This window comes from Oryzias melastigma, linkage group LG5 (genome assembly GCF_002922805.2).
Source record: "Oryzias melastigma strain HK-1 linkage group LG5, ASM292280v2, whole genome shotgun sequence".
Taxonomy (NCBI): Eukaryota; Metazoa; Chordata; class Actinopteri; order Beloniformes; family Adrianichthyidae; genus Oryzias; species Oryzias melastigma.
Window position 1 is genome coordinate 30,069,833 of NC_050516.1, and position 23,944 is coordinate 30,093,776.

General features: G+C 36.7%; 1 protein-coding gene across 3 annotated transcripts in view; it reads right to left on the reverse strand.

Annotated features, from left to right (window-relative positions):
• Nucleotides 1-1,369: 1,369 nt before the first annotated feature.
• Nucleotides 1,370-23,944, reverse strand: part of LOC112144783 (SLIT-ROBO Rho GTPase-activating protein 3) — a 45,849-nt gene continuing 23,274 nt past the window's right edge. For 2 of the 3 annotated variants that reach the window (XM_024269556.2, XM_024269558.1), the window contains 18 exons: nucleotides 23,081-23,272; nucleotides 22,726-22,854; nucleotides 22,432-22,653; nucleotides 22,255-22,356; nucleotides 19,169-19,366; nucleotides 19,010-19,094; nucleotides 18,450-18,477; nucleotides 16,562-16,664; nucleotides 14,236-14,296; nucleotides 11,785-11,862; nucleotides 11,370-11,504; nucleotides 11,198-11,303; nucleotides 9,690-9,917; nucleotides 8,887-8,960; nucleotides 8,623-8,803; nucleotides 4,953-5,099; nucleotides 4,564-4,876; nucleotides 1,370-3,096 (listed from right to left, as the gene is read on the reverse strand). In XM_024269556.2, the coding sequence (XP_024125324.1) occupies nucleotides 2,632-3,096; nucleotides 4,564-4,876; nucleotides 4,953-5,099; nucleotides 8,623-8,803; nucleotides 8,887-8,960; nucleotides 9,690-9,917; nucleotides 11,198-11,303; nucleotides 11,370-11,504; nucleotides 11,785-11,862; nucleotides 14,236-14,296; nucleotides 16,562-16,664; nucleotides 18,450-18,477; nucleotides 19,010-19,094; nucleotides 19,169-19,366; nucleotides 22,255-22,356; nucleotides 22,432-22,653; nucleotides 22,726-22,854; nucleotides 23,081-23,272 (2,847 nt within the window). In that variant the 3' untranslated portion in view covers nucleotides 1,370-2,631. Of the gene's footprint in view, nucleotides 3,097-4,563; nucleotides 4,877-4,952; nucleotides 5,100-8,622; nucleotides 8,804-8,886; nucleotides 8,961-9,689; nucleotides 9,918-11,197; nucleotides 11,304-11,369; nucleotides 11,505-11,784; nucleotides 11,863-14,235; nucleotides 14,297-14,874; nucleotides 14,906-16,561; nucleotides 16,665-18,449; nucleotides 18,478-19,009; nucleotides 19,095-19,168; nucleotides 19,367-22,254; nucleotides 22,357-22,431; nucleotides 22,654-22,725; nucleotides 22,855-23,080; nucleotides 23,273-23,944 lie in introns of all 3 variants that reach the window. The other variant, XM_024269557.2, reaches the window with a different exon arrangement.

A 23,944-nucleotide genomic window follows, 5' to 3' on the forward strand; every position in this document is an offset into this window, starting at 1 on the left:
ATTGTTACAAACTCTAGTGCTGCAGCCTGTGGCTCTTTTGTCCCTTTATTGTGGCTCTTTAGCTTTAATGAGAAATGCTAATGAATGAATAAATATATTTTTTAACATGTCAAGCAACTAAGCAAAAAAGTCAGAAATTCTGTAGAAAATGTTCTTTAAATTTTTAATTTTTAATTTATAGTTAGTTAAATAAAAGTCTCAAAAAGTTTTGGTTTCAAGTTTTAAGCAAATTTAGTTTAAAATGATTTAAAGTTGTGTGATTTCAATAAAAAGCTCAGGTTATTGTACATGTTTTTAAAATAAATAGATTCTACTGAAATGTTGTTTATTTCTTAGATTATAAGGAAAAAACTCTTAATGATAAAAAATATCAAAGTAAAGCTGCTGCAGCAGGAGGATCTTTTTTCACAGAGTGGCTTTTATTTTGAAAGGAACTAGCGTTCCCTGCTGTCAAAAGTAAAAGAAATTACAACTTTGATATATATAGAAACATAAAATCATTGTTTTAATTCAATTATTGTAGTATTAAAAAACGACATTTCTAAATAAATGCTTGATTACCAAGAAAAGAGCATAAATATTGTGTATTTTTAAACAATAAAGTGAGACTTTGTGGCTCCTGTTGGGTTCTGGTCTGTAAGAAACTAGACCTAATGGCTCTTTTTATGTTTTATATACATACATAAAACCGCTTCAAGTGATGCTAATAAAATGTTGACCAGCAGATGGCAGTGTGGAGCCATCAAGAATAGAGAGCAGCATGCAAAAATCTCAGTGAATTCATGGAAAGTTTCATTGTTGATTAACAAATGTGCTGAATATGAAAAACTATAATTGTTTTTCTATAATTTTTATATTTGTTAGACTATAAAAAAATATATTTCTTACTGATTGATTGATTTATTCAATAAAAGTGAGTTTACAACTCAAGAATGTATTGCATTTTTTTTCTTTTTATGAATAAAAATAAAAATTAAATAGATTAAAAAAAATCATCTTATTTTATGCATTTTTGTAACAGCTTTTTAAGTGATTTAAGTTTTGGCTTAAGATAAATATGTATTTATTAGCTTTTAACACCTTAATAATCAAATATGCGACAAACCAAATTATCTAAAAAATATTCTAAATGTAGCATTTACCTAAAAGCAAAAACACAAGTGATTTTTTTTTTAATATCATTGCTGGAAATAAATTCAGGTGTAAATTTAATTTAGCAACATTTGTTTTTTTTTTTTAAATAGCTGTTAGTTTTTTCTTGTTATAAAAATTGTCCTTAATTGTATTTATTTTCTCTGAATATTTTTTATTAGTAAAATATGTGACAAACACGTCCTAAATCCACAAGATGGACACAATCCCTCAGAAATATTTGACATTTCATCGATTTATTGTTCTACTGTGCCAGGGTAAGAATTACAAAAATCTACACACTACAAATGATAATTTCCTGTTTCTATCATACATTGTTATATTTACAAGCATCCTTTAAGAATATGTGTAGATTCATTTGCGTATATGTACCGATAACACTTAGAAAGATATACTGGTCAACCTAATGGGACGGACGACAAACATCACCGACAGTAAACAACACTTTCAGCTAAACATCCACACAGTCTGCAGACTGCAGCTTTAGTACAGTTTCAATAGAAGGAATACACGAGTTTAAATGCAGCAAAGTTCCCTGTATTGTTTGTAAGTGCATTAGTCCGTTGAATTGTGTCTTTTTTTGTGACTTTATATTAAACTAGAGTTGCTCCATTAGCCGAGACATTCTGAGACTGATGGGAAAATAACAAAAAACAAACGTCGCTATAGTGGGAGGATCCCTTTTTTGGAAATAAATGTTTTAAAGACTTCTATAAATCTGTCATCACAGTGGGTTGTAAGAATCTTTATCAGCGAATGATTGAGACGTTATATCCATGCAGGCCCTCACAGCAGCTGCAGACTCGCCAGCTGAAAGCTACTTTTGTGCTCCAGGTGCCGCCACGAGTGTCAGGATATGCAGACGATTCACAATTATACACCTCAGACTTGCTTTAGGCCACAATGCATAGAATTTCTGTACACTAAAAAAAAAAAAAAAAAACACTTCAAGCTGTGGTCTCTGCTTGTATGAACGGCCGTTTCTTTGGAGCCTCTAGTGGTCATGAAAGGAAGTGCAGCTTTACACTGTAAAAAGTGAACCATCAGATCAATTAGCAAATTAAAAGTATTAGCTTTTATCGAATTATAGTTGAGTAAAACATCACAAAATTTTAATTTAGTCAAAACTAATATTTTTTAAATGTAACAGAACTTTTGTTAATTGATCCAACGCTTCACTTTTTACAGCGTACTTCCTGTTGAACGGCTGCACCCTGGACTTGAACTGGTTTGTGTTTCCTCCTGCTAACGTCTCTCAGATAAATATTCCAGTGCATGTCTTGATTCCAGCGTCATTATTTAAAATAATGCCATAAATAGAGTCATTCTAAATGGTTTTTTTGCTGATTATTCAAACATCAAATTCATATTGTGCATCTCTGTAAAACTTGATACGAATTGAGACTTCACTTTTCTGTTGTGCGTTTGCAGTTTCCTGCATCCTGCCGCAGGTTTGAGGGGACGTTGGATGGACTCCAGCTACATGTTGCCCTGTTTGTCCGAGGAAGAGGAGGAGGTGGACGGCGACGGGGACGGCGCTTTAGGGAAGACCCTCTCCGTGGGGGTAATTCCCGGGCTGCCCAGACCGGACGAGCTGGAGCTGCTGGAGCGATGCGGCCCCTGGCCCTGCCCGATGACGGGGGCCGGGCGGACGGGTCTGACGGGCGGGGGCCTCAGAGGCGCGCTCGGCCTGCGCGCCGACAGCGCGGGCTTGAAGGTGGTCATGGTCTCGGAGGAGGAGCTGCTGCTGCTCCGGCGCTGGGCGGCGTCGGGGTCTCTGATCACCATGGTGTGCAGGGGGCTGGCGGGCACGTCCTGGGCGCCAGCGGGGTGCTTGAGGGGCTCCAACGTGTCGAGGACCACATCGGGGGCGTGCTTGGCTACATTCTGCCTCTCCAGCTCTCGCAGTTCATGCAGAGCTGTGTTCATGGTTTTTTCAATGTCCTGAAAGAAACACAGAAAATATCCATTTTAGGCTAAATTAGATCACGAGTAATCAGCCAAACTGAAGCAATTTAAAGACCCATGTTAATGAAAATGGTTTTTAAAATGTTCTTGAGGCATTTTTCTGATGGTGGAGGACATAAAATAGATGATAAAAAGGCTGTTTAAAAAGGCTTGTAGGTGTGATGTCATCTGAATTGATTTTTGTGCCTCCATATTGGGAGCAAAAGTCACAGTTTTCAGATCAAAATGTTTGAAATTGGAAACAAATGTAAAGTGTTAAGAATAAAATGTGATAATTTGCAAATAAAAATATCGAATGTTTACTTAAACAAACTTTTTTTGCATTCAAAAATATGTTTGCATTTGCAATTTTTTTTCTTTGCTTTTAAAAATATTTTTGGGTTTGCAAACTTTTTTTGCTTTGAAAAATATTTTATTGCGTTTACTGATTTTTTTTTGTTCACAAAATAGTTTTGTGTTTGCAACCTTTTTTTAGCTTTTAAAAATGTTTTTGCGTTTGCAAACTTTCTTTTTTGCATTTAAGAATATTTTGCGTTTGCTAACTTTTCTTGGTTCTAAAAAAATGCTTTTGCGTTTGCAAACTTTTTTTGCATTCAAAAATATTTTTGCGTTTGTAAACTTTTTTTGCTTAAAGAAATATTCTTGCGTTTGCTAACTTTTTTTTGCATTCAAAACTATTTTTGCATTTGCAAACTTTTTTTGCTTTCAAAAATATTTTTGGGTTTGCAAACATTTTTTGCTTTGAAAAATATTTTATTGCGTTTACTGATTTTTTTTTGTTTACAAAATAGTTTTGCGTTTGCAAACTTTTTTTGCATTCAAAAATATTTTTGCGTTTGTAAACTTTTTTTGCTTAAAGAAATATTCTTGCGTTTGCTAACTTTTTTTTGCTTCAAAACTATTTTTGCATTTGCAAACTTTTTTTGCTTATAAAAATATTTTTGCGTTTGCTAACTTTTTTTTGTGTTCACAAATATTTTTGCATTTTAAATTTTCTTTTCTTTGCTTTCAAAACTATTTTTGAGTTCGCTCAATTTTTTTGACCTTCAAAACTATTTTTGTATTTGCAAACTTGTTTTTGCTTTCAAAATATTTTTGTTTGAAAACTTTTTTTAGCTTTTAAAAATATTTTTGTGTTTGCAAAATTATTTCTGCATTCAAAAATGTTTTTGCGTTTGCAAACTTTTTTTTTTGCATTTAAAAATATTTTTGCGTTTGCAAACTTTTTTGCTTAAAGAAATATTCTTGCGTTTGCAAACTTGTTTTTGCTTACAAAAATATTTTGCGTTTGCTAACTTTTCTTGGTTCTCAAAAAATGTTTTTGCGTTTGCAAACTTTTTTTTGCATTCAAAAATATTTTTACGTTTGCTAACTCATTAGAACAAATCGACCTCAACACTGGGACCTTTGCTTGCAGTGACATGACCTTGTCCCCACACTCACCTCAGCCAGCGCTTCGGCCTCCAGCGCTTTGCGGTCCCCTAGACTGGCGTGCCGAACGCTGCCTGGCGACGACCGCTGAACGTGGCTGTCGACAAACTTCCTGTCAGGGAGGCTGATGGACCCGGCGCTGCTGAAGGTGGTGAGGCGCCGCTTTTCGGGGCTGTCTGTTTGGCTCCTCCCAACAGCCATCTTATGAGGGCTGCAGGGACGGGGCAGGACCCGGGGGGGCTGATCTGCAGCCCTGGTGGGGCTCTGATTGTCTGCTCCATTCCTGTGGCGCGGAACCACGGCGCCGTCGGACCGAAATCGCACTCTAGGATGAGGTAATAAGGTTGATTAAGATTTGAGTGACGGGTTGATGTTTTCCTTAAATGTTTCAAACAACCCACCGTCCAACTGCAGGTCCGAAGCGGTTCTCAGATCTGTGCTCGCATGCAGACTGGCGCTCGCTTCTGGAGGAGGTTCGGTCGTCGTGGCGCGGTCCGGTGCTCATCTCACTGTCAGACCTCTGGATGCTGTCTGAGAACGCATCGTCCCTGATACACACAAAAGGCAACAACTACTGTGTGGTTTCTGTCAAAATCTTTAACATATTTTACCTTTTCAATCGCTAACACGATCAACGTCATTCCAGTAGATTTTGAAGGAGAAAAGCGGCTCGTCGAGCCGCTTTTCTCCTTCAAAATCTACTGGAATGACATTGATCCTGTTAACAAATAAAAAAAAAATAATCAAAAATGAAAGAACATAAACACTGGAGCTCTGGTGTTAAAGGGTTAACCATCATTAGCTTTAAACGTCAAGTGTTTTAGCTAAATGCTAACTAAAAATAAAGACAATTAGGACGATAGTTTATTAAACTTTAACGAGCAGATGTTCCCTTTAGTAGAAAAACAGCTCAGATGAAGTAGAGACTGCTACAGAAAAAATGTAGCTAATAAGTTTGTTCTCTGTTTGTGCTAATGTTAGCTTAGCTTAGCTTAGCTTAGCTTAGCTGGACGACCATCCCTCTTCAGCGCTACACTCGTTCTTCCTTCTATCACTTAAAAACTTTCAAGCTTGTTGTTATGGTATTCGAGTCTTCCTAGAACTTCCTGTGACATCACTACTAAAAGAGTTTTGTTCAACTTAAAACTTAAAATGAAAAAAGGAGAAAAAAAACGACTGCTTTATTTATTTATCAATTTCTAAACTACTTTAAAAAACGATTCATTTTTAATTTGTTTTCTGAAGTATCTATAGTCTAAGAGGAACTCTAAGAAAATTAATTTAAACATTCATTATATGTTTACTTCATTTTTGATTTTTTTTTAAATTTGAACATCAAAAATGATTCATTTTTCTACAGTAGTTTAGAAATTGACAAATCAATCGATTTCTTTTCTTTTTTCCCATTTTTTCATTTATTTCAGTTATTTACGTTTCTTTTTTTTTTTTTCCTGCGAACGCACGTTCCTCCACAAGGGGGCAGAACTACTTTTAGGAGCGTAAGAATACGTGAGAGTGCGCAGGAGTCTTGGAACGTTTCTTTTGTGCGTGGAGTTTGATATATACTCATGAGGGAGTTTTGGCGGAAATTTTACTCCATACGCATTTGTCGATTGCGGTAATTTAACGTGAAAAATTGGTAATATTTTGAAAAGTAAATGGATTTTCTTGGCCTAACTTCCTTCAAAAATGGACCTGGATATTTATATTTATATTTGTTTAATACTTTATTTATTTTTGTTTTCCAATGTCATCTTATTTCAACCTTGTATATTTCTGACCAAAACATATTTTTATGGAGTTATTTAAGGTTTAAGTTGATTTATTCTGAAATAATATTCATAATTACGTTAAAGAGTTACGTTTTTATAGTGTTAAAAATTAAGTTAATTCAATGTTTATCCTGTTTGGCCTTTGACCTCAGGTGTGTTTTGGATTTTGGCCCCTGTCCGATCGAGTTTGAAACCTGCCATAGGTTAACAAGGGCGCCAAATGGAAGCGGCCTCCGTTCCGCGGCGCTTCTGCGTCTGGTGTGAACCAGGCGTTAGTCACATCCACCTGTGCGGAGGTCGACCCGTACACGCCGGTTTCTGGGTTGTCTTGGCCGGTTGAGGGTTGTAGCAGCTGCATCTTAAAGCGAGCGCAGGTGTGTGAGGATCGTATGACCACCTCCAGGGACGTCTTGAAAATGGAACGTACCATTGTGCGTGTGGTATTTGGATTTGTAAGGATAAAGTAGGTTACACGCACTTATGACGTACTAGGGGTGATGCTGTTGTTCTCTACGCAGTTATTTGAGGTTCCATTACTGACTCTTTACTGACCAAATGCTCCACCTGGTTTGTGCAGGTGATACAAACTACATTCTGTGTGGCGTATTTACTGAACTCTAAAAGTCAAGCAGTGCACACTAATCATGTGAGCAGCTCTTGCACGGAGAAACAGATTTGAGGGGGTTACCTTTTGTATAAGTGCTCACATTTTCTATCACCTTGATATTTCACACATATACAGGTTTATCCGGGGAAGTTTTGACTAAATCCTGTTGTACTGCCACATTCTTTGTAAAAAAAAAAAAAAAAAAAAAAAAAAAAAACATGGTTGCTGAGGGCAACGGGAATCCTGTTTTCATGTCAAGTGAGAAAATTCCAAAGAATGAAGTCAGCATGTAACTGCCTCTTACAGCCAAAACAAACAAACAAAAAAAGAGCTGCTTGTCCTTATTTGTAGAGCCAAACCTACTTTAACTAAACGGATCAGTCTTTTTATATGCAGTGCTGGGCTGTCACCACCAGGGGGAGCTGTGCTAAAAGAAAACAAGAACTCCTCACAGTCAGAGCTTACAGTTCTGCAACCTTTGGTGCTGAAACGTTTTTTACTGACCAAAACCAAGCAAGAGCTGCAAAGTCATTGTTCAGAACAATACACTTTATCTGTTTTTGTAGCAATTTATTCCTAAAACTTACATTTTAAATAATAATAATTAAATTAATATAAATGTTTTTGTATAAATTATTTTACTTTTGAACTCACCACATAAATCACCATCAAAATAAAATGGCTTCTTCGTCAAATAAGCAGATAAAACATGACATTTTAGATTTTTAGGACTTTGGTGCATTTTATCTATTTTCTCCTTTTTTTTCTCCTTTTTACTATCAAATATAAACACGACAACATTAGTGTAGATTCATTTTTTTAAATACATCTATATGTGCTTAAATCGTATTCTAATTTTGTTTTCTTAGTTATCTGACATCCTAAAAATTCTAAATGTAAATGACAAAACATAACTAGACAAGTTTTATTACCTGCAATAATGCGAGTAGGAATGTTTTTTGCTAAACATGCTGAAGGAATTTACTGCAATTGCTGAAGGAATTAGCTAAAAATGCTAAAGCTTTTAGCATATTGCTAAAATTGCTAAAGGACTTAAAGTTGCAGAAATTGCATTAAGTACACAAAGAATTTGAATAATTTCTTGAAAAAAAAAACTCTGTAAAATTAAAAAAATGCATATAGGTATGAACTTAGAATTAGCCCAAAACCTTAGTAGATTTTCCAAAAAAATTGAGTATTTAGCTCAAATGTTAGCTTACCTCCAAAAAAGCCCCAAAAACCTCAATAAATGCCAAATTAGCCTAAAAAGCTAGCACTTTGCTAAAATACTAGCTAACTCAGAAATAACTAAAAAAAACTAACTCAATGCAAAATTATTGTAAAATATTAGCATGTTGCTAAAATACTAGCTAAGCTAAAAAATTAAAAACATCCGTAGAATTGTTGTCCTTAACATGCTGAACGTTTTGATACCAATATTGCAAAGGTTGCAAAAATTGCGGAATTATATGGGGAAAAAAAATCGCAAAAGTTGCGTAAAATCGTAAAAAATTGTATATTTTAAATTTAACAATACCAAAAGCAGAACCATGAATTTCCTGAACATTTTACATGTTTTTAATTGCATAATTTGCATAAATTGCATAAAATGTGAAAAATTCCAATTCATTTGAATGGGGCTAAAAATGGCATAAATTGCGTAAAATCGGGAAACATTTGCCTCATACTCACAAGTCTTGCACTACAATGTACTGATGTGGGATCAGCCCGTCCACGCCGTTGTGTCGGCCCTCCCACCAGTCCTCTGAAGCCCTCATGTACAGCAGCAGCGAGGCTCCCTTCTTGAACGACAGCTCCCTCTGACTTCGACCCACATAGTCAAATTTGGCGATGGCCTCGATCGGCTCCATTTCTGCAAAGCAGCACGAACCACCGCGGCCTCAAACGCCGTTCTTTGGTGTGCAGAACCCAGACAGCAGCTGAGGGCGGACTCACCTTCATCGCTGGTGTTGGGTCCAGTGCCGTTGTCAATGTCATCCAGAGCTCCCGGCTCACTGTGAGGACTCTCGCTGCACAAGGAGACGAAGAGGAAACCAAACTTTATTAATTATTTAAAAAATATTCACTTCAAGAGTTCTTAAATCATGCTTTTGTACATTTTTTTCTGATAATAGAAGTACATATATAAAAAAAATTAAGATTAAAATAGCATTTCTGAGTATCCCTTTATTCAAATTGTTGTGAATCAGAAGGGACCAAAAGCTAAACGAATTATCTGAGAAAAGGTTGCTTTTTATTTGTGAGGAAAGAACAAGATGAGCTTTTTTATATGATGTGTAATAGACACATGTTTAATAGGAGTATAGCTATAAACCTGACAGGATTAAGTCGTTACTATAGCAACCCATGAAGGAATTTGTGTCCCGAACTGGTCTGATTTATCGCTGGGTTCATACAATCGATTTGAATCCATTAAGGTTGATAAATCAATAATTGATCCATAAAAGTAGAAATCGATTTAGCACATAAAGCTAAACTCCGCTAGCTTAATGCTAGCTAGAATCTAAACAATTTTGTACCCAAAAAAAAAATAAACAACAAAAAAAAAAAAGAATAAATGTATGTATTTAACATAAAAACAGTTATTATTATTATGAACTAAACAAATATTCTATCTTTTTCCACCAGGATTATTAAAGATAATAAAAAACTTTATTTACAGAGCCCTTTTCCAGAACACAAAGTGTACATGATAATACATGATAACAACATGTTTCGTTCTGTGTCTGTCCACTCACCAGTACTCTTCCACCCCTGCCATGCACTTCTCATAAACAGGTCCTTCGAGTTCTCGTTGGGCCGGGAAGATGGCCTCATGATGGATGATGATTGTCTTAATGACCTCGTTAACGTGCGCTTGGCAGGCCACGGGATCCTGCTCGTCCGGGATGGGCATCAGGGTCGGGCCGAAGCAGATAGCCAGGTTGTACGGGTCCATCATGTTCTCGTCGCTGTACTGGGAAAGACTTGGAGACACAGAAGCGGTTGGAGATAAAGCTGAAGCGCAGAACATGTAGAGCAGGGGAGTCACACTCAAAATACACCTTAGGTCACAGGCCGAACAGGATAAACATTTATTTAACACTAAAACAAAACTTTTAAAACTTTAACATCCTAAACTGTATCATTTTTTTTAACATATTAAGAACTAGATGGATGACATTACTTGGGATAATGCTAGTGTGAATGCTGTAAGCTGAATTTGGCTGCTGAATATGCTAGTGCTGACAGTTGAAGATGCTGAAATTGATAGTTGAAAACGCCGAAGCTAAAAGTTGATAATGCTGAAATTGATAGCTAAAAACACTGGAGCCAATAGGTGAAAACGCAGAAGTTGATAGCTGGAAATGCTGAAACTGACAGCTGAAAACGCACAAGCTAAGAGCTAAGAATGCTGAAGCTGATAACGCTGAAGCTAAGAGCTAAAAACGCTGAAGCTAATAGGTGAAAATGCAGAAGTTGATAGCTGAAAATACTGAAGCTAATAGCTGAAAACGCTGAAGCTGATAGCTGGAAATGTTGAAACTGACAGCTGAAAACGCACAAGCTAAGAGCTGAAAATGCTGAAAGTGATAGCTAAAAATGTTGCAGCTGATAGCTGAAAACACTGAAGCTATTATCTAAAAACACCGAAGCTGATAGCCAGCTAAAATATTTGCTAAATGACAAATTAGCCTAAAAAACTACATTCAAAAAAACCTTAGGTTAGCCAAAACACCTAGCTGAAAAAATAGCTAAACTTCAAAATATCCTAAAAAAAAAAGAAAAAAAGATTAAATTAGCCAAAACAGCTAGCCTTTAAATATTAGCATAATTACAAAATAGCTTAAAAATCCTAAAAAGAAAAGTCTAAATTAGCTAAAACAGCCAGGATGTAGTTGAAATATTAGCTAAACTCTTACAATAGCCTAAAAAATCTTAGTAAATGCCCAAATAGTCCAAAAAGTTAGCAGAAGGCCAATTTTCAAAACTTTAAAACTGTATTTTTTTAACACAATTATGAATAAATAAAAATGCAGGAATATTATTCCAGATTATTTCAATTTAAACCTTAAATAACTTTCAATATTTTACTTTCAATAAAAACATATTTTGTCAAAATTATACAAGTTAGAAATAAGAGCAAGATAACATCGGGCCATTAATAACAATAAAATAAAATGACCCGCAGGGCCGGATAGAATTACCTGGAGGGCCGGATCCGGCCCCCGGCCCTTGACTTTGACACAGACACGTAGAGACTTACTGGTTCAGGAAAGCGAACAGGTATCTCATGACGACGATGACAGGCCGCGGAAGAGTCACGATTATCTGCTGGATGTGATGAGCTCTCTCGACGCCCGAGTCGAGCTCTGGAAAATAAGAAGGTTTTGTTATAAGCGTCTAAGTTCTGGACGTTTTCCTGAGGTGTGACTCACTGGTGGAGGATATCAGGTCGATGAAACGCTCTTTAGGGAAGATGGGGTTCTCCAGCTCGCGGAAGTAAAGCTTCAGAACTCCAGCCACAGAGTTGATGTCATGATCCGCCTGATCGTCCAGCAGAGGATCCTCGCCTGCAGACCGGCCAAACCCTCAATCCACTCATCACTCATTCAGCTCTTTCACTTTGCAGTGACAGCTTCCTACTACAGTGCATTTCTAATGAGAAAGTCATAATGCAGTTATGCTTCCCCATTTAAAAGGACTCCATCACAGTGTTTTATGCATTAAGTGGTTTACACGTCCATTCCAGGGCGGCGCGTGTCACACCGGCTCTTTATTTCCACTTAAGATTTCTGCTGTGGCTTTCAGGTGAGTAAAACACGATTTAAAATCAATCCACCCGGAGCTGACCTCTTTGAAATGCATTCTTAATGTCGTTGACTTCGACCTGAGATCCTGGAACGCGGAAGATGCCCTGCTGCTGCAGACCTGCAGACACAAACCCGGGAAAAGGTCAAATGTCAAAGAGTTTCACAGCAATAACACAGAGCCGATATTTGGAAAAGAATGGAGTTTCAAAATGGCAGCTCCACATTTACTGTCATTTGTTTATGAACTAACACATTTCACTATTTCATTCAATACACGAAACGCTAAAAATGATAAAATGAAGGAGTTCTCGTTTGTAGCTGGTAGTAAAGGTGTTTTTTTTGACAATTCCAGATGGCGGCCTCTTCCCAAGGTCAAAGGTCAATGAAACGTCTGCGGTGGTTGTAGATTTAATGGGGCCACACCATGAAAAATTCACTTTTTGAGCTTTTAAGTATAAAGAACCCCAAAGTGGTATTTTGATCCATTCATGCATTTCTGAATAATCCTCTAAAAACCTGCTCTCAACAGCAGCCTCTCACACACCCATGAAAACGAGCGGGTCCTCACATGATGATGTCACAGAGTGAGAACTGCCCCCTCCAGGAAGAGTCAGCTCCGCCCCTAGGCGAAGAAAAAACACTTTCTCCACAAAGCTAACGGTGATCAGCTAGCAGGGAGCAGACTATTTCCTGCTGGACAAAGGGAGAAGACTATTTCCTGGTGGACAGAGGGAGAAGACTATTTCCTGGTGGCAAAAGGGAGAAGACTATTTCCTGGTGGAAAAAGGGAGAAGACTATTTCCTGGTGGAAAAAGGGAGTAGACTATTTCCTGGTGGAAAAGGGAGCAAACTATTTCCCGGTGGACAGAGGGAGAAGACTATTTCCTGGTGGAAAAAGGGAGAAGACTATTTCCTGGTGGACAAAGGGAGAAGACTATTTCCTGGTGGACAGAGGGAGAAAACTATTTCCTGATGGAAAAAGGGAGTAGACTATTTCCTGGTGGACAAAGGGAGAAGATAATTTCCTGGTGGAAAAAGGGAGCAGGCTATTTCCTGGTGGCAAAAGGGAGCAGACTGTTCCCTGGTGAACAGAGGGAGAAGACTATTTCCTGGTGGAAAAAGGGAGCAGACTATTTCCTTGTGGACAGAGGGAGAAGACTATTTCCTGGTGGAAAAAGGGAGCAGACTATTTCCTTGTGGACAGAGGGAGAAGACTATTTCCTGGTAGACAGAGGGAGCAGACTATTTCCTGGTGGACAGAGGGAGCAGACTATTTCCTGGTGGAAAAGGGGGGAAGACTGTTTCTTTGTGGAATAAGGGAGCAGACTATTTCCTGGAGTAGACTTCTCCTGGTGGAAAACACGAGTGACAAATTGGGAGAACTGGTTTTAACGTGGATCATTGAGCCAAGGCAGAAAGGTACGCATGAAAAAGATTTTTGATTACTGATTCTTCAAATATAACAGAAACATTCACAGCCAGTGCTAATCAGAACAATGTTCTCATCATTTCACTAAATCCTGAAATGTTCATCTGCATTTTTTTGACTGAATTCACCACAAAATTAACCCATTCGCCATCACCAGTCTGTCTGTTCTGAATTTTAGGGATAAATGCCCGGGCTACTCCGTATGTACATCAATATTTTTAATAATTTGATGTTTTTTTATTGGGTGACACGCTGACGAGGACGGCTCTAGGATAACGCCATGAAATGGGCGGCACCCTTAAGGAGTGAGAGGCGGAACCTCAGAGTTGGAGTCGTTTTACATCTGGGTATGACAAGAGTTCACAAAAAGACCTCATATTTTATAAATTGTAATATATGATCATATATACGGATATAGTTTACTCTGAAAGACTTAAGAGAAGCGTGGTATGGCCCCTTTGAGCTGTGAAATTTTGTGGAAATCGCACAAACAAAAAATGTTATTTATATTGTGGAAAAAGCGAATTTCGCCAAATCTCACAGTTTACCACAAAATGGCTGCCAAGCCGCAGGTAATGTGGCAATCCCATAATAATTACAAGATTAATCCAGACTCGTGTTGTTCGTGGATTTTGATTTTTTATGTATTTATTTTTTGGCTCCATAAGTGATTTTCATTTCATTTTTTCATGGTTTCGCTCACCATGATGTCATCCATCGTCTGATGCTGAAAATCATAGGTGTGTAATAGGTGTGTGCACATTTTGGCATTTGGTGGACGTCAAAATTTCTCTCAAACTTCCAGAAAGAAAGAAGAAGAATGAAAGAATGATACACATTACAAAACCCAAACAGAAGTTTTTGCAGTAAGGGCTGTGTGTATTTTGTGATCAACTACACACTCGTCATCTCTTTTTGGGCTTTAAGGTCTTTTAGGGACTTTTTTGTGTTCTTTCATTATTTTCGTCTCTGCAAAAACAATACGGTCCTGGCAGTCAGTGACTGCCGCTGCGGGTCATAGTGATAAGAATTGTAATGCATAAATGATAGATGATGCCTTACCGTAAAGATTGATGTATCGAATGCAGCTTTCAACCACCAAAGGTATCGGCTGTCCCGACTCCTACAAACACAGTCACTGCATTAGATATACAGTGTATTTGGACATTTAAAAAATATACAATGAGCGAGGCGTTAGCTGGAAAATAGGTTCATAGGTTTGTTAATTCTAAGATAATCCTAAAGTCTCACTCTGATCATCTTTTGTGTCTTTTCATTATAAATATGCAGTTTTTAGCTAAAATATTTTTTAAAAAGTGTTGTTTTGTAGAGCAGTTTCTGCAAAAATTTGCATCTGAGTTGTGACTTCTCCTCCAGAGTTTGGAGCTTGAGACCCGCCCAGCGACTTCTCTGTCACAAATAAGCTCTTTAGACATCATCTGCTCCCGATTCACAACAATTTGATTAAAAAATACTCAGAAATGTAATTTTTAACTGAATTATCTTTAAACATCATGAGAAAAAAGCCACAAGAACAAAAAAACTCACCAATTTCCTTCAGAGTGGGACTTTAAGTATGCACAGAAAACTTAATTTAGCAGCACAATGAAGCATTTCCAACGAAAAAGTCAACAGGACAGACGCACAGACACGAGCACAGAACAAAGCGTGAGCTTCCCGCCTTGCTGTAAGACAGAGTACCTGACTCCTGGCTCGGATATTCCGTCTTCCCCTGGGCAGAGAGCAGTAAGGCACGGAGACGAGAAGGAAAGAGAGGCGACAACCACAACAGGTTAGTGGGAGAGACAGAGAGAGGAGAGACGAGGCCTGGAATGAACAGTCCTGAGCATCTGGGCCTTGTCGGGCATGAGGACGGATTAGGGTTCTCCACAGCAGCCATGATGGGGGACACACAGCTTTATTATCTTTACACTCGTATAGTGTTGCTTTAATTAATTCTGTCTTAAAATTCATCTAATTTCAGGCCCTTCTGACCAGCATATTTAATAGTTTTTTTCCAAACTGTTCGCAATCTAGGACAGGATTGTGGAAAATGAATCTACAATTCATTTCTGGATGAAGGTCTGTGGAGCTTCTCTGTTCTAATTCACATGTGGGCATTAATAACAACGACTGGGAACATGGAAAACAGACACAATGGAAAATGTCACGGGACACGGAGCGGAAATCTAATTACACGACGAGAAGATCCAACATTGGTGTGATGACACATTATTGTACCGACGACGAAATATATTTCTGCAGATAAATGAATGGAGCAAATGCTCTAAAATCATGTTTATGAACAGATTGGCCAGGGATTGGTGGTTCTTATCATGGAGGCGGAGCCTACAGAACAACTTTATCAGAGTCGGTGAGGTTGTTTTTGAGACAAATTGTGCATTTTGTCATAAAAGTACCACATTTGGAATTGATTTATCTAAGGACTGTGAAATATCATATCACTAAAAATAGTGTTTTTATGCCTAAGGAAAACTGAAATGTTCAGATTTTTAAAAATGAAAAAAAAAGAGTTGAAAGTGAAACAAATATTTGAAACTAAAAAAAAAAAGTTGAAATCGAAATTTAGAGTTCTAAAACACTAAAAAAACAGAACATTTGACGCTCAAAATAATGAAGTTTATTTTAGAATAGCAAAAAGTTTTGGACATTTTATATATTTTTTGCCCAAACACCAATAATTTTTTTTATTTGTTTTATTTGGGTTTCAAATAATATTGGTCTCAATTTAGCTCCATATAGAACAAAACGTAACGAGACATTTGGGTCGATTTCTCTGTCTTCTCTGTTATTATGATAAATGTAAATGAACCATTGCCTTTTTTACATAAATGAAACATAAATACAAACAAAAATATTAGTATTTTTCTAACTTTTGACAGAGGTTCACAACTACCTTTCAAAATAAAAGACGTTACTTATGCTAAAAAAAACTGTTTCACTTTTTGTGGTGTATTTCAGTGAAAAATGTGTAAATTTAACTAACCAAAATTAAATCAGAGCTAATTAGATCACCTTTATAATATTTTTAAAACCACAAAGTGCACCTAAAGATTTTTAATTTGTTCAAAAATAGAAAATCTGATTTATAATACAGTGGGCCTAAGTTCTGGTTGTGACGACTGACCTCAATTATTTTTTATTATTTTCTTCTAGGCTCCTGAAAATAGAATCTTTGTTACAAAAAACTCAATATTTAGGTTTCACTATTGCTGTGAAGACAAGGCACTGAGCAGGCGGAAAGTGTGAGACGGGGTGAAAGAGTGAATACAGGCAAAAGACCCCCCCCCCCCACCACCACCACCCCAGCACTGCTAGAAAGACAGTGGAGCTCATGGACAGACAAAGGGCTCAGATGGACTAATACCTGGATGAAGGCCTCCATATTGCCGTTAAACAGCTTATGGTTAAAAATGGACTGAGGTCTAGGCTTCCGGATTCGCTGGGGTTTAGGGGGAAGAGTGGGGGGCCTGGGGAGATGGTGGGGGGGTTGTACGGTTGACATATGATGAATATTCAAGATAACACCACCTGAAATAATTCTGTAATGTGGTAAAAAAGACATTTTCAAAAGCATCCCATTGTGTTTGAATAAAGCGTAAAAATGGATGAATGAAATGACAGATTATGTAAATATTCAGATTTTGTTTCTTAAAAATAATTCAATTGTAAATTAGCCAGCCAAATTTAAAACTGTAAAGCAAAAAAACACATAAGACAAACAGTAATAGCAACTTTTTATTTAGATTCCTGTTTTGTATTTTTTTTCTTGGAATGTTTTAAGATTCAAAGAAGCTAAAAGTCTTCTGTGATGCAGCATTTTTTTTGTTTTAAACAAAGTTCACATTCTCATTAAAGTTCTCACTCTTGAAAATAATAAATGAAGACCAAAGGAACACTTCCTTTTAAAGTTTCCATCAAAAGCTTTAAAATTACATATGTTAGAGCCTATACATCATTTATTGAGAATGCTTTACAGCATTCAAACAAAGTGATTCTCCTGCTACTATATGTACGTTTTTCAGCGTTTTTGAAAAACTAAGCTAAATATGGCCCACAGTAATAGAATGAGAAATTATTTAAATCCTTCAAAAACTTTTAAAATTAGCTTTAAATTTAGCAAGATGTTAGTTTTTCTTTCTTTTTTTTTTGGATAATTTAGACAATTTTCCAGGTTTTAAGGCTAACTTGGAGTTTAGCTAATATTTTAGCATTATGCTAGCTGTTTGTCAAAGTTAGGCTTTTTTCAGTTTTTGGCTAATTAGAAGTTTATCTATTATTTTAGCCTTTTGCTAGCTTCCTTTTGTCAAAATTGGACTTTGTTTCAATTTTTTTTTTTGCTAATTTGAGGTTTAGCTTATATTAAGCATTATGCTAGCTGTTTGTCAAAAATTGACTTTTTTAAAAGTTCCTTAGGCAAATTTGGAGTTTAGCTAATATTTTAGCATTATGTTAGCTGGTTTGTCAAAATTAGACTTTTTTTTTTAACAGTATTTTGGATATTTTAGGGTTTAGCTTATATTTAGCATTATGCTAGCTGTTTGTCAAAATTTTACCTTTCTTTTAGTTTTTTAGCTAATTTGGAGTTTAGCTAATATTTTAGCATTATGCTAGCTGTTTGTCAAAATTAGGCTTTTTTCAGTTTTTGGCTAATTAGAAGTTTATCTAATATTTTAGGATTTTGCTATCTTCCTTTTGTCAAAATTAGACTTTTTTTCAAATTTTTTTTTTGGCTATTTTGAGGTTTAGCTTATAATAAGCATTATGCTAGCTGTTTGTCAAAATGAGACTTTAAAAAACTCCTAAGGCAAATTTGGAGTTTACTTAATATTTTAGCATTATGCTAACTGGTTTGTCAAAATTAGACTTTTTTTTAAAGTTCCTTTGGCAAATTTGGAGTTTACTTAATATTTTAGCATCATGCTAGCTGGTTTGTCATAATTAGACTTTTTTAACAGTATTTTGGACAATTTAGGGTTTAGCTTATATTTAGCATTATGCTAGCTGTTTGTCAAAATTCTACCTTTCTTTTAGTTTTGTGGCTAATTTGGAGTTTAGCTAATATTTTAGCATTATGCTAGCTGGTTTGTCAACATTAGACAGTTTTCTACTTTGGGGGCTAATTTTGCTAATATTTTGGCTAATCTTCTTTCAGTTTCAGCATTTTCAGCTATCAGCTTACAGCATTCAAACTAGCATTATCACAGGTAATTCTATAAATCTACTTTTTATTCTTTTTTTCCTCAACATCTTACCTTGTCGTCCCGTATTCAGCTCTTTCTCCTAAAAAGCACAAAAAAAAAATAGTTTTAATCAGTATAAACTAGTAAGTAGTCAAATGTGGTGAATTGCTGGCTAACTCTAAACAGCTAGCAGATGGAGACGGAAAAGGGTGTCAATGAAAAAAAGGGGCAACTATTCAGCCAAAGTGAATAGGAAAAGCATCAAAGCTGCATCTGACTCTGTGCCAGGCAGCGGTCATTCAGCGGTCGCCCTAGAAACAGCACAAGAGCCCCAGAAGGGGACAGCCTGTGTACTCTCTGTGCAAAGTGAGAAATGTAACCAGGGGCAACAAAAGAAGGAGGCTGTTGGAGCTGGGGGGGACTTCATGCAGACAGCACACACACTGTAAACTGATGAGGATTTTATTTCACTCATATGTTCTTCTGCTCAACTTGTCTAAGAATAAAGTCATCTCATTCCAGCATTTACTTTGGGAAAACATAATTCTTGTTGTTCACAGCAACATCTCCAGGTTAATTATTACCCACCCAAAACAGACATTTCCACCAAACCTGCAGTCAGTCCGTCTCACCTTCTCCTAGCGTCTGCTTCAGCAGGTCATGCTTAGCTTGCAGTTTCACTATGAGGTTGCTGCCATTCAGATACTCCTTGTACTTCTGAAGATCAAATGGACAAAAAGACTGTCAAGAAGGTTTTTGATTTGTGCACAATACAAAACAGGAGAACTCACAGTGAAGTAGAAGCCTTCCGTCTCCTGCTGATTGGCTCTCCTCTTAGCAATGTTAGCCTTGCTCATATAGGAGTCAGAGGAGGCCGATTTGACCGACTCTGTGGACTGGCTGTGCTGGAAGGCGTCTGACACATCGAAATCCTCCACAGTAAGCATATCCTGAAGGGTCTGCATGGTGGCATCAAGAGTCTTCTTGACCTGACACACAGAAAATACACAAATAGTTCAATATATATAGTCAAAATAGCCACAAATTGTTTATATATATGGATTTAAATGTATATAGCACACAAAATAAAGCATTTTATTTGAACTTATGGACATGCTGCACATCTTAACATGACGCATTGTGACATGAGAGATTATGCAGTTCTACCATGATAGACAGACAGGAAGTGTGCCAAATTCATGACCATGTTGACCTTAAAATGAGTCACAGAGGCCTGACTTATTCATTCCACAACAAGAGGAAAAGATCAGTTTCACAAGATGAAGAGATAAGCTTGACATATATGAAGTGAAGTGATGCAAACTGTTGTTTCCACGGAAAAAAAAACACTAATAATGTGAATGTGGCGAATCTGGTCGGAAAAAATGTCATAAAGAAAAGTTTCTGGAGTGATTTGAATCGGTTTAGCATAACTTTATAGTAATGCGTTGTTTGGTTTGAAGTGGTAGAGTTTGAGATGAAGCAACTTTACTAACACATTAAAGACGTACTCCAATGAAAACTAAGTCCAAGAACCGGTTTAAAAAATGTAACAAATTAATCGCAAACTGGAAAAAATGAATCGCAATTAACCGCAGTTAAAAAAATTGTTACATTATTTGCAAATCACTTAATATCTACAAATAATCACAATATAAAAATTGATATGAAAAATGATAAAATATTGAAAATTCAGAACATTTATTTTTAACCCTTTGGAACCTATGGGGTCTAAAACTCAGATTTGACTACATGGTGGAATTTAAATCAGCACCTGTGTGACACCACCTTTATTTAGTCATTTTTCCACGTTATATTCACACACTAGACATAAAATCACGCAAAATCTTAAAATACAGTAAAGAAAAATGGGATAAATGTTGCTGTGGAAACCCTAAAAATGTTTAACAAACTGTTTTTAAAACATAGAATTAAAGTTTTAGGTGTCATTTCAATAAAAAAATAAAATAAAAAAATAAATAAATAATAAATTCTGTCAACAAACTAATAACATGTTTTTGAATGAAAATACATACAAAAATGTAGGCGAAATTCACAGATTCTGATATTTTTCCAAGAATTCTTTTTTTTTCCTGCTTTATCTTTTTTTTCTCATAAATTTTCTGAATTTGAGGAGAAGTCTGATCCAGCTGAATTTCAGGTCGACTTGGCTTGAATCTGCACACAGGTGGGGGGGTGTCTGTCTATTCTGAACTGCTCGCCTGGGCGGGACTTTCGTGGTGAACCATGGAATTTCTGCAATTTTTAGACAACGCCTGTGCTCTTAATTGTAGAAAAAATATTGTAATATAAATATAATAATGATCGATTTCCTCGTTGTTGGATCTCTAATAGCAGACAGCTCCGTTATGCTCCGCCCACCACAGCAGATCTTTTACTCTGCCTTACAAATCAGCAATCATCTTCCGCCTTATTAATTAAAATAAAATATCGCATTTGTCCAAAAACTACAAATAAATGGCATATTGTCTCTTTAATTTAATAATTCTCAATCACAGAATATAAAAGAAAGTTTATTTTATTACACTGATCTCACAGCTGCACAGCAGGACGACTGATGGCGATAATAAATATTAATTCTGGTAGATTAATCGCGTACATTAATGAGTTAACTTTCACAGGCCTAGTGAAAACTTTTCTTGTAGCATTTTTCTCATGGTGGAGGACATATATAAAATAGTTGAAAGTGTATTTCCGAGTATTAGGTTTTAAAAAGCTCGAGTTTGTTGCAAAAGTCTTGCTGTTTCGCTTCAGTTCTAAATTAATCTCTTGCATCTAAATAGATGTAACTCTGATATTGCTCGCTGGGTTACTAGGGTTACTTCTGCTTCACAACTCAGAGACGAATTTCTGATGAACTCCTGCTGCTCTGCAGAAAATATAATTCAAAAAACAACACAAGCTTTCAGATTTTGGCCAAAAAACCTAGAAATGTAATTTTACAACAAATATAAACGGAGTGGCAAAATGTCTTGCGTCTATGTCCAGTTGCACATGCATCAGCAGAAAGCGCGCATGTTTGTTCCCGTCTGAAGTCTAACACCACGGTGGTCAGAGCGACTCTGCAGTAGCCAGACGTCTCCAGATTTTAGAGATACAAAAAAAAAAAAAAAAAAAATTCTCAATGACTTTGAAAAGAAAAAAGTTGTGAGACTCCACTTTCGGGTGCAACTTTGCATGAAGTAAAAAAAAAAATCCTCGGCAGCTCATTCAAGTCAAGTTGCATAAGTAGATTTGTGTGAAAACAAGATGTGGCTATAGAGACAGCTCTGCAACTGGTGCAACAGGAAATGAAAGACAAGAAGAAACCTGCATCGTCACCCATCACACCACAAAAACCAACGCTGCACAACAGTCTCTATCATGGCCTAGAAACTTCAACCAAAAGATCTGACAGCTATTCTTTTAAAATTCACTGTCCTACAGCAATTCACTTCACAGAAAGTGTATTTTCCTGAAAAAAAAGTTCAAAAATGACAAAAATGTTGCTCGTTTTTTGTGTTTAGCCCTTTCGTGGTTCTACATTTTGGCTTGTACGCAAGTATTTCTCTCTAGAAATTGGATTGATGTAAATATAATATTTATTCCACTTAAAATTTAAAGATTCACAAACAGCGTTCTATAGCTTTGTTTTACAGCTGTAACATTACAGTTGTGCTCATAAATTAACATGAGAAGAAAAAATTTTAAAAACATTTTAGTCAAGAGCAAAAATCTGAAGCTTTGAAAATGAATGCGGGAAAGTTTGAAATTGTACAAATTTTAAGACTAAGATATCAAAACTTTTAATGCTTTTTAAGGCCTTTTTCCACATATTCCATTAAAGGAACCCAGAGTTGAGTGAAGAGCCGCTCACCTCTTCATTTTCTATCTTCAGCGTGGCGAGGCGAGACTGCAGCTGGTGGTAGCGCATCAGCAGCTCTGTCTGGACCGGCTGCTGTGCACTCACCTGACACACCTGCCGTAAAAAGAAGATGAATTTCCAGAGGAAGGCCGACTTGAGAACGTGATGCGCCGCTCTCAGGTGACTCACCTCGTCCCCCATGTGGGGCTGATAGTCGAATCGCGCTGGCGGACAAAACATCTGACTGTGCGTGTCCATGAACTTCAGCTTATCTCCTCTGATGTCCAACGACTCTACCGCTCCCTCCAGTAAGTCTAAGCCTTCGTGGCGTGAGGTTTCCAGACTATATTCAGCAGACAGGTAGGTCCTCATGGTGCGCCCCAGACTAGCATGGTACCCCAAGTCACAACACTGAGGGCGAAACAGACTTCCATCAGTAGAAGTTTCACTACTTCATCTGGAGCGATAAGGATGGGTCCTTACATCGATCATGTCTGAAACATCATGGATGTAGTATTTGGCCACTAAGGCGTTAGTAGCAGTTAGATTGAGCAGATAGTCGTTGCGGGCTTTCGTGCATTTCAGCTTGTTTTCAGAGTACTTGGCTTGTCTCTAGAGGAGAAAAAGAAGACGATCTGGTCAACGGCTAATGTCTTCTAATGCATTCAAGGAGGTCGTGCTGCACGGCATTGATCTGGTATCACATAACCAGTCAACACATCCGATACCCGCGTGGACATATTTGAGTTGCTTTTCTGCTTCCATTTCTGAACATAAAAACGCTGCCATTAGAAAAGCATTTAGGGGTTTAAGACGATGATGTGCGTCGGACTCAGACCTTCTCCTTCAGCTTTTCCATCTTCCTCACGGAGCTCCGCCGCTGCGGGCGCTCATCGTGAGCATGACGCAGGAGGCCAACACTGATGTCGTTGCCTTTGCCGATGTGCTTCTCTTCCTGTTTCTCTGCCTCCTTCAGCTTGTTCTCAGCACTCAGACTCTCGTTATGGTACATGTGGTACGTCTTCATCACCTGTAACCACGGAAACACTTCAACTGTGAAAATGTAAAATAAAATCACAACACGAAATTTTGAATTTAAACTCGCAGTTTTACCGATTAAGTTGTAATCGGTTTAAATCAAACATACATGGTGTTTAGATCAGGGGTGTCAAAACCCAAAACACACTTTAAGTCGAAGGCCGAACAGGAAAAACATTTACTGAATACACTAAAACTACATTTTTAAAACTTTAAAAATGTAACTTTTAAATGTAAATATGAATAAAAACCGGCAGGAATAATATTTAAAAATAAATCAATTTAGACCTTAAATAACGATCGATACTTTACTCTCCATAAAAATATATTGTGTCAGAATTATACAAATTAGAAAAAAAGAAAAAAACTCAAATTTCTGTACTTTTACCTGAAAAATTAAACTTATATTTAACCCAAAAGATTTTGATTTCCATATATATATATATATATATATATATATATATATATATATATATATATATATATATATATATATATATGTATATATATATATATATGACCATGTAACAAAACAAACAAAGCCTGTAAATAGAAATAAAATGTGTTCTTTGAAGCAAAAACTATGGAAGTTTTTCTGGGCCATAATTCTAAGTTTTATGCATTTTTCAATTGACAATTCAATTTGCAAATTCATCATGCAATT